Source organism: Juglans regia, chromosome 16, assembly GCF_001411555.2.
Source record: "Juglans regia cultivar Chandler chromosome 16, Walnut 2.0, whole genome shotgun sequence".
In the NCBI taxonomy this organism is placed as follows: Eukaryota; Viridiplantae; Streptophyta; class Magnoliopsida; order Fagales; family Juglandaceae; genus Juglans; species Juglans regia.
This window is the reverse complement of record NC_049916.1, coordinates 10,224,924-10,238,786: the sequence shown is the minus strand read 5'-3', so window position 1 is coordinate 10,238,786 and position 13,863 is coordinate 10,224,924. Positions and strand designations below refer to the sequence as shown.

Below are 13,863 nucleotides of genomic sequence, written 5' to 3'. Positions count from 1 at the left end.
GAGTCGTGCTATACCGATCGTAAGTATGGCACGAGGATGAGTCCCGACAAGACTAAATGTCTTTTTTATTTTTAATTTTTTCATACATTTTTTATATCTTTAAATGTTAAAAAAATCACAATATCATTAAAAAGTACTTAATCACTAAAAAAAAAAATCTCAATAAAAATGATCGGAAGCCAAAATGGGGAAACCAAGCATTTTCCTTTTTAAATACCTTTCAATCTTTATATTTTATATGAACACTGATGCATTAACAACTGGTTCATGATTATCTACTACTTTGAAATAAAATTATATATATATATATTTTAAATTCAAACATTTCACAATTAAATCAAGAGTCAAAAGAAACTCTTAAAAATCAAATTTATATTACGAAATTTTCTAAAAATTATATATACGTTGTCCACTTATCATTATTCATTGAGAAATATTTTAATTACCAAAGAATTATATAAAAGTAATCATATAAATTAATGTAATTTGATGTGATTTATCAGATTATAAAATTATTTTTATTATAAAATAGATATAATGGATTACATGAAATCACATCAATTTTGAGTTTATTTTTATAAAATCTCTTTGTATTTATAACACTTATCTTATTCATTATATATTGTATTAGTATTGACATATGATGCGTTTTTATTATTGATGATGTGACTTTCGTTAATGAACTTAACGGATTTGTAATAAAAAATTAAAACGAACAAAGATAAAAATATAAAGACAAAAGAGTTTGTAGTAATATTTTAATTTTTAATGTGATATTTATCATTAAGATAAACCAAAATATTATTGTTTAATTAATTAAGGGTAGTGCAACTATACCATCTAAATTTGTTCACTTGGTATGCTGCTAGTATAAATTGTACTTTTTTTTTTTTTACTTTTTCTAATAAATATATTTTTTAAACATCTTTAATAATTTTTAAAAAATAAAAAAAATCAATATACTAATAGTGATTTTAACCATTAAATAAAAAAATTAAAATATATGAACGATCAAATTTAAATTAATTAATTAATTAATAAGAAGCATAATTGAATTAGAGTTTGTTTAAGTAGTGAGATGAGATGATTTTAGATAAATTGAATAAAATATTGTTAAAATATTATTTTTTAATATTATTATTATTTTAAGATTTAAAAAAATTAAATTATTTATTATATTTTATATAAAAATTTTAAAAAAATTATAATAATAAAATAGAATGAAATGAAATAATGCTAGATAGTTTCTGTATCAGACCTATACAGACCTTAGACTTTATTTCTCTGATGCAAGATTAGTGCTGTTCCGTGTTCGGTCCAAAGAGAGAAGGGTGAAGAGGTAAATGAAGTGGAATGAGATCTGGGACTTGTCTCCATGTCATTATCTCAAAGATTTGTGACGGCGACGTCTTCTCTTCTCTTAAGCCTTCTCACCCTCCTTTTTCAATTTCTCATCCAATTCCGAACCTCTCCGATCCAAACCCGTATTCACACTATATATTTGTTATTATATTCAACAAGTCGAAATATAAATTGCTATATCATTTTATTTGTAAAAGAGAATAATTTACGCTATTTTAAAGTGTAAATCATGCCTTTTCTTTTTTAAAATTAAATTTTTACGTGAAAGTTTTACATTACTTACCATCACTTAATCAATATGTAATTTATTATTTTTATTTTTTTATTTTAATACTTAAATTGTGTGTTTAAATAGAATAATAAAAATAATAAATAACATATTAATTAAGTAGAGGTATACAGTGTATGAATTTTTTGTAATATTTATTTTTTTAAAAATGTTGATAAATTTGAAATTAATATAAAAAAATTTAATTTTTAATATGTATTTCATTATTTGTTAAAGAGAGTGTGGAAACAGTTAAAATTATATCCAATATTATTTTTTTATTAAATTATATTATATTATTTAATATAGAAAATTGTGTTGTTTAGAATTTGTTATGTTTACTTATACGAGAAATAATGCCACAATTTACAATAAAAATAAAACAAAGCTATATATACAAACTACAAAGTTCTAAGAACAGAAGGGAAAAATGGCAGAAACGAAAAAAAAACTAGAAGAGCGCAAGATCGCATGTGAGGATTTTACACTTTGATAAAGAAGGGAAAAAAGGTGCTGTGCAAAGTTAAATTTAACTGAACAACCAAAAGGGATTCTGGGTTTGTTAATGTTGCCCATTTGAAAGTCAAGCACTTTTTTTTTTTTTTTTCTTTTTCTTTCTAGAAAATCCATTTGAAGGAAACCATCAACATTGATCAATTTGGAAAGCTCAGCTATTAGCCTTCTTAAAGGATTAATACAAGTAAATATACAGGGAGATAGAGAAGACAGAGTGTGATGTGAAACAGTACATTATTATAAAGAGAAGCTAGAGAGAGAAGAGAGAGGGCTTCACAGAGGAGAGAGAGAGGGATTGAAGAATACGACGAGGAGACAAGAGCGTATCTTGGAAAATCCTAAAAATTCGATTTTGTTTCTCTCATTGTTACTTTAAAAAGCATGGGACAAATAAAATAAACCCCCCTTGAAATAAATCTATTACAACAACAAGAGCTGCTTTATTATTCATGCATTGTATCATGCCACAACCTGCAACTCCTACCCAGTTCAACAGGTAAATATTTGTTCTTTCAACAACCCTTCGCTCTCTGCAATATCTCTCTTCTAAAAGTTGCCTGCTTTCCATCTCTCTCTCTTTGCTTCTGGGATGTGCATGCTTCGCTGTTTGTCTGTGTTTTTTGGGGGTCAATCTGTGGCATTTTGATTGATTATTCTAAGGAAGACAGTGAACGTGGTCTTCTTTGTCCGGACGCCTCAGCAAAAACTTCACGCTACTCTGATTGGAGTTGGAGAGACCATTATTAGAGAGTTACGCTTTGGATTTTTTTATTCCTATTTATTTTTTAATCGTTCAAAGCCTTGAGACAGACAGGAACAGACCCGTTTGACAGTGTGTGTGTGAGAGAGGGGGTGTTCTTTGGACTTTGAGCTTTTTTTTTTTTTTGTACATCTTTTGAGAGCCATGCTTGTCTCTCAGAATAGAGTATTCCTCATTTTAAATCCTGGGTCTCTATGACCTGCTCGCTTTCTAGTTTCTAGCCTACAGACGAGTATCTACTCTGAGAGAGAGAGAGAGAGAGTTCTGTGCCCTTGTTAAAATATTGTTTGGCGTTGGTTGTGGGTGTACTGATGCTTTCTTAGCAGGATTGAATCACGCAAAAAAATGCTGTAATGATAAATTTACTCGAGTTGTTCAGTGCCCCTTCTCTTTCTTTACCAAAAAAAGGTGTATCTGACAAATTTGCCCGTACTTTGTCAAAAGTTGGCTTATATATCTGTATGCATAACCTCAGGGTTTTCTAGCATTGATATGAAGTGGGGAGCGCAGAAACGAGAAGAAGAAAAATAACAAAGGGGGTCGGAGAGAGTTCGGTGCTGATGGGTCTCAAGATGCAGCAGGGCCACCACCACTCTGTGGCTGTGAGGTTGAATGAGCAAATGGGGACCAAAAGAGGTTACACATTTATTCAGGCCAACAGGGCTTGGCTCCCAAAGTTTCTGCTACTTTGGATAATGGTGATGGCGTTCTTGAGCACGATGATCTACAATGGGATGGATGCTGATAATAAAGTGAGAAGGAAGGACGTACTGGGAAGCATGTGTGACCAGAGAGCTAGGATGTTGCAAGATCAATTTAGTGTTAGCGTTAATCATGTGCACGCCCTCGCCATCCTCGTATCCACCTTCCATTATTACAAGAACCCTTCAGCAATTGATCAGGTTTGTGCTTCGATTTTCAGCTGAAACTGTATGTCTATGTTTGGTTGCCAGGTTATCGAGGAAAAGGGAAAATTTTGGTATTCCTGACATTTTCTCTGTTTTGTTCCCATAGAAACGAAGACTAGAAAATTTATGTAAATAACTTACCCAAATTTAAATCTTTATATTCTTAGGACAATGAATGGGGTTTTAATTCACTATGATTACTATCAAATGCAGTTGTTTATTTATTGTTAATTGTGTCAAATACAGGAAACTTTCGCCGAGTACACAGCTAGGACTGCTTTTGAGCGGCCATTACTGAGTGGGGTAGCCTATGCACAGAGAGTGGTTAATTCAGAGAGAGGCAATTTTGAAAGGAAACATGGCTGGACAATAAAGACAATGGAGAGGGAGCCTTCGTCGGTGAGAGATGAGTATGCACCTGTGATATTCTCTCAGGAAAGCCTCTCTTACCTTGAATCACTTGACATGATGTCAGGAGAGGTAAACTATACGATTTATGAACTTCACCTCGCTTGTCTTGTTTGGATTCCTTGATTTCAAGTAATATGTACGTTTGATGTTTCATATGGCCTTTAAATTTTCCTCTCCGTGATTTTTTTCTTTTTTAAAAATTAAGTATTTGCCTCTGCATGATGTAGGAAGACAGAGAAAACATTTTGAGGGCAAGGGCTACTGGGAAAGCCGTTTTGACAAGTCCCTTCAGGCTCCTGGGATCTCATCATCTTGGTGTTGTGCTGACCTTCCCCGTTTACAAGTCCAAGCTCTCTTTGAGCCCAACAGTCCAAGAGCGAGTTGAAGCAACTGCTGGGTATGTCCTCTGAGTTTGCATTCTGATTGGAATACTATCTTTGAAACAGTTTGTGGTTGGTTTAATATGTTTAGCGCATACAGATTACTGTCTATGAACCAATTGAATTTTTCATAGCGATCATGTTTACTCATAGACGGATCTAAACTGGATTTTACATACCCCCAAAAAAATGGCCTGAACTGAATTTGGGAATGATAGGTAGGAGAACTTGGCATTCTTTTACTGCTGGAGCTTTGATCTGATATTTTCAACTAGATAAAATTACATTTTGCGTCCCCAGACTGTCATCCCATTCGCAATGTGGTACCTAAATTACCATTTTAACACATTACTACCAGAAAGCTACAATATAAACCTCCAATCAAGATCCACCTATATCAAATCACCTTTATTTTGTCAATCTTAAAACTAAAATTGGACAGAGTGTGACATTTGATGAAAAGTTTGTGGGTTTACTATGTTATTTTTAGACACCAAGAAGTGACAATGTACACCCTTCGCTAAGATCTGAGTGCTGTATCGCATAACCTATTTCGGTCCATCTTAATGTCTAAAATTGGGTCGAGAGTAATGTTTGATGAAGGTTGGTAGTTTTGGGTGTAATATGTTGAGAGTAACCCCAAGGGGTGGTGTAGTGGTCTTTGGGGGAGCTGAATAAATCGGACGTCCTTTGCCGAGGGCCTGTGCGCTCCAGGATTGAATGGGACTTTGTTCCTGGATACATGGTTCCAGTTGAAAAAAAAAATTACATGTTAAAAGTGATAGTTTGGGACTGCATTGTAAAAGGAGATGACAGTTTGGGGTATACATTATTATTCTTTTTCAACTATAAAGTTTATCCTTTTCTCCATCTGCATTGTGCGTGTGAAGTCACACCATCGATGGTAATAGTTTGACATGACTTGATTTAAGAGTTATTACATTTTGTTGTATTTCATTTGATTTTTACTTTTTGGCATTTCTCCTATATTTGTGCCTCTACTTGCTGGAGGCAGAATGGTGTCTCTTTTCCAAAGAAAATATTATAGATTACAGGAAAGTTATCTGTTGAATTTTCCTAAATATATGTACAATATTTAGCAAGGTGACTCCATTGATATCTGCTTTCATTAAAATGAACAACTCACATCATGGATGTAATCTGCAAAGAGAACTGTTCACAATATTTCTGGGTTCTGCTGCAGCATATATAAAAATGCATGGTTTAAGTAGAGGTATTGCGTCTACATGGATTTCCGTAATTAACCACAGGCAAACGTATGAGCTTTTGATTTTGGCTGCTTTTGTTGAGTTTGCATGACATGTGAGCTATATTACTTCTGGACCATGTTCATAAATCGTTCTGAGCATGAACCTGTCCAAAACCAGTGTCTTTCGCTCTATGCATGGGGATTCATTAGCAGTGTCACCTGAACCACTATCATCTTCTTTTGCTGTATGACATTTTGAAGCCTTGGCACGATCCTTTTCCCCCACTCCTTTCTCCTTGTTTTGTACATCTCAAAGTACGTTTTGATGTTTTTATATTTGACTATGAGTTTAAAGCTTTGGCTTTCAATTTCCCAGCTTAATGTTGGGGGTGAGTGTTAATTTGGAAAGTTCTAGATGTCTGTTAATGAAATTCTGATTTACAGATATGTTGGTGGAGCCTTTGATGTTGAGTCCCTTGTGGAGAATTTACTTGGTCAACTTGCTGGAAATCAGGCGTTTTTAGTGAATGTGTACGATGTCACAAACTCGTCTGATCCCCTAATCATGTATGGTCACCAATATCAAGATGGTGACATGTCTCTTTCTCATGAGAGCAAGCTTGATTTTGGAGATCCTTTTAGGAAGCATCAAATGATATGCAGGTAAGTGCATCCAGTAGTTGCTCACAATTTCAGAAGGCAGAAGAGCTCCATGGTTTTTGTCTCATATATGCTTATCATTGGTTTTTGAGCAGATACCATCAGAAGGCGCCCATGTCATGGACAGCACTCACCACTGCGTTCTTGTTCTTTGTGATTGGTTTACTGGTAGGTTATATCTTATATGGTGCAGGAATTCACATTGTTAAAGTTGAGGATGATTTCCATGAAATGGAAGAACTAAAAGTTCGAGCAGAAGCTGCAGATGTTGCAAAATCCCAGGTAATCTTATCGATGTTCTTGTAAAGCATACTACAAGTAAATTTCTAAGCTTCTGCCTTTTAACATGAGTATTACTTGTGATCCTCTTGCCAGTTTCTAGCTACTGTTTCTCATGAAATTAGAACACCCATGAATGGCATCCTTGGTATGTTCAAAGCCCTAGTTTTTTCTTCTCATCTGAAGGTGTTACGTTTTTTATCTTTCCTGATAGCTTTCTAATGATGGAATTGTTACTCTTTATTAATGGCAGGAATGCTTGCTCTGCTTCTAGATACAGAATTAAGCTCAACTCAGAGGGATTATGCTCAAACTGCGCAAGCCTGTGGGAAAGCATTGATAGCATTAATTAACGAGGTGCTAGACCGTGCAAAAATTGAAGCTGGCAAATTAGAGCTGGAAGCAGTCCCGTTTGACCTCAGATCCATTCTAGACGATGTCCTCTCTTTATTTTCTGAGAAGTCTAGACACAAGGGAATTGAGGTAAGCCCTCGTTAGTTTATTCATCATCTGTTGTTCATCAATAACCTGGTAGAAGTGGCAGGGTAATCATTTTCCTCAGTGTGTTGCAGCATTACATTTAATGCTTGTAGTTGTGAATATGAACTGCTATTTGTTCTGATCATCTAATTTTTAAACTGTTTTTTCTGCTCATCTTGCATTGGGTTCTGTTACCAATGAAATGCTACAATCCTTGAACTTTGATAATTGGGGAAACAAAGCTGGCAGTGTTTGTTTCCGATAAAGTTCCTGAAATTGTAATGGGTGATCCAGGGAGGTTCAGACAGATTATTACAAATCTTGTGGGCAACTCTGTTAAGGTAAGTGGATATTAAAGCCCTTCTCTTCACCATCGATTTCTCACTGCTCAGTTTCTTTAATTTATATTGTTAACTTTACTTCAAATAGTGATCTAATTTACTGGTAGAAGATTATGTTTGGCCCTCTCAGTGTGAGCTTTGCAGTTTATTAATTATACTGAACATTTGACAGTTCACCGAACGAGGACATATATTTGTTAAGGTCCATCAAGCTGAAAATATGAAGGCCATGGTAAATGGAAAAGCTGAGACTTGTATGAATGGTGGATCAGACGGAGGTCTATTTTTATCTGGTGGACGTCAATTTAAGACATTAAGTGGTTGTGAAGCTGCTGATGAGCGGAATAGTTGGGATACCTTTAAGCATCTAATTGCTGATGAAGAATTCCATTCTGATGCTTCACGGAAGATGACTACAAATGAAGCTTCTGAACATGTCATGCTGATGGTATGCGTGGAGGATACAGGAATTGGTATTCCGCTGTGTGCCCAGGATCGGGTTTTCACGCCCTTCATGCAGGCAGATAGCTCAACCTCTAGACATTATGGTGGAACTGGTATAGGCTTGAGCATCAGTAAGTGTTTGGTTGAGCTAATGGGTGGTCAGATAAATTTCATAAGCCGACCTCAGGTTGGCAGCACATTTTCATTCACTGCTGTTTTTGAGAGGTGTAGGAAAAATCTACATGGCGATATGAAAAAACCTAGTTCTGAAGATCTGCCTTCTAGTTTTAGAGGATTAAAAGCAATAGTAGTTGATGAGAAACCGGTTAGAGCTGCCATAACCAGGTACCATTTAAAGAGACTTGGTATTGTGGTGGAAGTTGCTAGTAACATCAAGAACACCATTGCCATGTGCGGAAAAAATGGTTCCTTGACATCTCGGTAAGCTCCCTTTTATTGTATTTTTTTTTTCTGCTCCTCCCCATAGTCACCTGCCCGAGTTCAATTTTCAAATGATTTACACTGCATCCCTATTAAAAATACAAAGCCAAGGCAATGACCACAGCCATGGCTTCAGAGAGGAAAGTCTTGTTAATGCACCTCATATTCCAATCTTTTACAGAATAAAACACTAATAAAATTTGTATTTATAGTGCCAACTGTAAAATTGTGTCCTAGTTTCTGAAAAGCAAATTGTGGGGACTGCAGGTTTTCTTTTTCTTTTTTAAGAGAGAGAAGGGGGGGGGGGGGGGGGGTTCTCAGGGTTTGAATTGAATTGATTGCAATAAAGTAGGTTCTTGAACACAACAAAAAGAAATTTTCGTTTTTGAAAAAGAGGCAATTAGATAGACTTAACATTGCAAGAGTATCTCATTACCTGTGTTTAAATGCATAGAGTAGTAAAATGAATTACAAATTTTTCAAGGTTGTAGTTTTGTAATGAACCCAAACCTTGATTGGATAAGGAATGCCAATTGTGTTTGTGCATAACATGTCCTCAAAGAATTTTTTTTGGAGTAAAACAAAATTAGAATCTTGATACAAACCCCAAATTTACAGTATGATGTTTTAAGATATAGCTTGTGAATAAAACTACTTTATCTATTATGACAGAAACTTCCAGCCAGATTTAATTCTAGTAGAGAAGGATTCATGGATGTCTGGTGAGGAAGGTGGTCTGAATGTTCACCTATTAGACTGGAAACAGAGCGCGAATATGTTTCAGTTGCCTAAGATGATTCTTCTTGCAACCAATATCAGTGATGCTGAATTCGATAATGCAAAGTCAGCAGGTTTTGCAGATACTGTGATCATGAAACCTTTGAGGGCAAGTATGGTTGCTGCATGTCTTCAACAGGTGCTGGGGATAGGGAAGAAGAGGCAGCAGGGGAAAGACATTTCTAATGGATCTTTCCTTCAGAGCCTGCTTTTTGGGAAGAAAATTTTAGTGGTTGATGACAACAGGGTTAACCGCAGGGTTGCTGCAGGTGCGCTGAAGAAGTTTGGAGCTGATGTGGAGTGTGCTGAGAGTGGCAAAGCTGCTCTGGCATTACTTCAACTTCCACATAATTTTGATGCATGCTTCATGGATATTCAAATGCCAGAGATGGATGGGTACGTATTAAAATTTTATCTTTTTTATTTTTTATTTTTTTATGTATTAAAATTCTTGAATGCAATCAATATATTTAGTTACTTATGGCAGCTATATAATAAGTTATATACTTCATTTGGTGGTTGGTATACATGTTGTGCATGCGCAAATATTTATCACGCGGTATTTTGTGATGCGTTGTCTAAATGTGTCATGGGAAAATGGATAATTTGTAATAGTAGTTTTTTTTTTATTAGTTCATTTGTAATAGCAGTTAAATGGTGCAACACCCATCTGAAGCTGTTTACTATGTTGGGATATTGCAGATATTTGTTCCATATATATCATATGGGAACTAAAAGTTTAATATGTATTGCTCCACTTTCCCCTATATTTTTTTTGGTGTCTACAGTGCGTTATGTTATAGCAAGGATCCAACCAACCTAGTGCACGTAAACATGATCAAGTTTGGATTGATAGGTAGAGACATACTAATTGATATAACATGATTGAGAATTCCATGTAGTAGTTAACTACACACTGAAAGGTAACTAGGTTGTTTAGCTGTAGCAGTCTCAGTGAGCTTTTTGGTTTGAACATCCTTTCTGCTAACTTCAGCTCATTCAAGTTCATGGCATGTTTTAGAGTAACTAAAGTTTAGGTTCCCCACAACTCATATTGTGTGCATAGATAAAAATATGGTGGTCCCAAAGACCATTGGCATGAAAATGTGGAACCATTTAAAATTATAGGGAACTTCTAGTAAGTACAATTCACTGGTTCACTGTCATAACATAGCCATACATCTTCACTAATTGCAGTTTTGAGGCCACCCGTCGAATACGCCTAATGGAGACCAACGCAAATGAGCTAGTGAACGGTGGAGCCACAGATGAAGGCATTATTGGAAAGAGAGAGTGGCATGTGCCAATATTGGCAATGACAGCCGACGTGATTCACGCCACGTATGATGAGTGCCTGAAATGTGGGATGGATGGATATGTCTCTAAGCCATTTGAGGAGGAGAATCTTTACCAGGCAGTTGCAAAGTTCTTCAAATCCAAACCAATGCGAAACTTATAACAAGAACTTCCGCTTGTGTGAAATGGCAAACCTAACGTGGCAACACATTTGTGGGATGAAAGGTACCAGAAATGACAGATAAAAAAAAAAAGGTACCAGAAATTGAAATATTGCTGGTATTCTGTTTTAGTGCAGATAGCAGCAACAGCTGGTGTCATTGAATGTTGAAAGATACTCAACCACACAATTGTTTACAGGTTTGGCCACTTATTTCTAACCATTTCCAATTTAACATGATTAGATTTCGAGTATGTGTATACTGTTACAAAATTCTCCAGCCTCTCCCCCCCCATGTATGTATAGATCCTTAACGGGGAAGGAGCGAAATTGTGTAAATCATATATTTTTGTACGCACTCCCTGGAACTTCACTTTGAGAAGGGGTCGTCTCAATACCTTGATTTGTATAATTGTCTCTTTGTACAAGACTTTTGGACGATGAACATTTTGTACGTTGAGAAAGAAAAAAACAATATTATTGAATCCAGATGCTAAATTTTAATGTGTTGTTTGAAAACCGATTTTACTTTGTTTCTTGGAGTGGGGACAATAAAGTTGCCAGGGTATAGAGAATATGTAGAGAGAGCTGAAGGGCTTTTAATAAAGAGAAAAGATATTTGCAATCGTGAATTGTGTAATTGCTGCATAGTCGTTTTGAAAAAATGAATAAAATATGAGATTCAAAGGAAAAAAAATTATTTTTTAATAATGAATTTTATTTTATATTCAAAACGATTACGAGATATTTACGTATTTTACAATTATTTATTGAAATACTTTGGTGGGGGAGTCTTGGATTGTAGATGCTCGATGTAAGTAGCATTACTCTCTTGAGGATGTCTGAAGAGAGATATGTATTTATATATATATATATATGTAATATCAATTGATATACTTGATGAGACAAGAAATACTTTGTGCTTTAAAGTCTTCCGTGACTTTGATTGGATACTTGAAAGACTTTATATGATATTGGAATTCCAGTCCGGATGGGGGGTGTAAAGCCTACGTACCTTTTTACACCCGTTAGCTTATCCATTGGTGTTAAACAAACACCAATGGACCCAATCCTACACTTGTGTTCATTAGGCCTGAGAAAAATTAAGCCTGTAGCCCGTCCGTCTGTAAGACTCGATCCGCCCACTTTCATAGAGTCGGGTTGAACTTAACTTCGGCTTGGACATCATCCAACCCGACATTTCTCGAACGAAACCGTAGACCAAGCTAAAGGTCACATAATAGAAGCCATCCTTCTTTCTCCTGGAAATTTCAAACCCTAGCTTCAAGAAATCTTCGTTCCTCCTCTTTGTATGTTACAGAAGCAATAGCACCCTTCTAATTAAACATTTGTAACACCCCACTCTCTACAATTAGGAATAAAGTCAATTTTAGAATTTCTCGAGAGCTGGAGTGCTAATAAACTGAACTTGACTTAAAAATATTTTTCATTTGTTCTAAGGGAAGTGCTAAATACAAAAATTTCTTATAATAAATAAAGTCGTTTGTATTAAAATACTGAAATCATAAATGAGAGTGCATAAATATTTATTAAAATTTCTCAAAATCTGTGCCATAAAAATTATAACTTCAAATCTCTATAATGATTTGTGCCATAAATATTTTGACATGTGGTGGTTTAAAAACATAAAAACAAACTAAAATTAGTTGATTACTCAGAAAGAAACTCATCATAATGTAAACATACTTGACATAAGATTTTCATAAAATATTTCATGTTGAAAATTAAAATCATGACTGATTATATTGATACTTATGCTATGCATGACTGATTTATCTGAACTATCCGACTTATCTTACTGATATGACTGGCCAACACATTTAACCTTGCATGCGAAGTTGTGCACCAGCCTCATGTCCCACAGTCGCAAGGGGTGCCACTGATAGTATTTTGGCATACTATGATAGACCACATTTGAGTCCGTAGCTTGCACATCCACCTTGAAACTACATTAGTACCATGTATCGGAATGATCATTTGATTAACTGTTCCGAGTTTATCTTACACTTGATCTTATGAAAGCTTACATGTTTTATGCAACGTGAGATACATGAGATGCATAATACTTACATAACTATAATATGCAAAATGAAACATGATGAATGACATGCTTGCAAATATCATGATATGCGTGGCTTATAAACAATGGATTTGAAATAACTGATTTTAATAACAATATATATAACTAGCTAACGTATGCTAATCCTAATTTACGATCAAGCTATTTGTGACGCCCCCAATCACTGTTCGGGATAGAACAGAGACTTAGAGTGTCGAGACATGCAACACAAGGTTACATATCCCCGTTCAGGACAGTTAATATGCAATGCATCCTAGTATGCAACTAGCAATGTGCAATAATCGCAGCGGATATAAAAGGTTAAGGTGAGAAATATGCCAGAATAACTAAAACATTCCAACTTTATTAGATAATCAGCACGTTCGAAATACTAAAGTAGCATAGATTTATATACAAAGTCATATCATTCTCTTAATGCGATCTATAGCATAACGGACTTGGGCTATGAACATAAAAATTAAGTCAAGCTTCCTCTCCAGATTCGATTCCTCCTCAATCATGCAAATCCAGTGCTCCATCAATCTCGTCCTGGTCGATTCCTGACACAACTTCTATAATTCCGAGTGGAATGATAGTGGTCTCATAAAAGAGTGAAATTTACTCGAAATCTCAATAAGTTAAATAACTAATTGACACAAAGTTAAATCAATCATGAAAAATAATAAATATGCAATGCATGAGATGCAGAAAATCAGTATGCATGTCTCCCATCCAGATTCCTCAACATCTCTTAAAAATATGGAGACGCGGGTTTTTACTCAGTAAATAATTTTGTCATCATTTTTTTAAAAGATATAACTTCTTCATAAAATTTTCATCATAAACTTTCATCATTATAGACTTACATCATTATCTTAATTAATAACATACATGTGGTAGTGTCACAGTTCAACAAAAATGTTGGGCCCAAGGACAAAACAGTCCAAGCATTACAAAGGGTAATGCAAAAAACCGATTGAAACATCCTTATCTTAATTAATAACATACATGTGGTAGTGTCACAGTTCAACAAAAATATTGGGCCCAAGGGCAAAACAATCCAAGCATAACAAAGGGTAATGCACAAAAC

At 35.0% G+C, this 13,863-nt stretch overlaps 1 protein-coding gene across 1 annotated transcript; it reads left to right on the top strand.

The window, feature by feature from the left end:
• The first annotated feature begins 2,453 nt into the window (after positions 1 to 2,453).
• On the top strand, positions 2,454 to 11,182 carry LOC108993473 (histidine kinase 4-like). Its single transcript, XM_018968405.2, has 12 exons — positions 2,454 to 2,642; positions 3,382 to 3,808; positions 4,061 to 4,294; positions 4,453 to 4,622; positions 6,260 to 6,478; positions 6,571 to 6,757; positions 6,851 to 6,902; positions 7,008 to 7,237; positions 7,477 to 7,575; positions 7,748 to 8,460; positions 9,133 to 9,633; positions 10,435 to 11,182. Exons 2-12 carry the CDS (start codon positions 3,467 to 3,469, stop codon positions 10,694 to 10,696), a joined length of 3,009 nt encoding a protein of 1,002 aa, XP_018823950.1. The 5' UTR covers positions 2,454 to 2,642; positions 3,382 to 3,466; the 3' UTR covers positions 10,697 to 11,182.
• The last annotated feature ends 2,681 nt before the right edge of the window (positions 11,183 to 13,863 follow it).

Excerpts from the sequence above, each read along its gene's own strand:
- LOC108993473 (XM_018968405.2), top strand. The coding sequence starts at position 3,467 with ATGGGTCTCAAGATGCAGCAGGGCCACCACCACTCTGTGGCTGTGAGG. Across the intron at positions 4,295-4,452 it reads TTGACATGATGTCAGGAGAG|GAAGACAGAGAAAACATTTT; the intron begins GTAAACTATACG and ends TGCATGATGTAG. Across the intron at positions 7,238-7,476 it reads CTAGACACAAGGGAATTGAG|CTGGCAGTGTTTGTTTCCGA; the intron begins GTAAGCCCTCGT and ends GGGGAAACAAAG.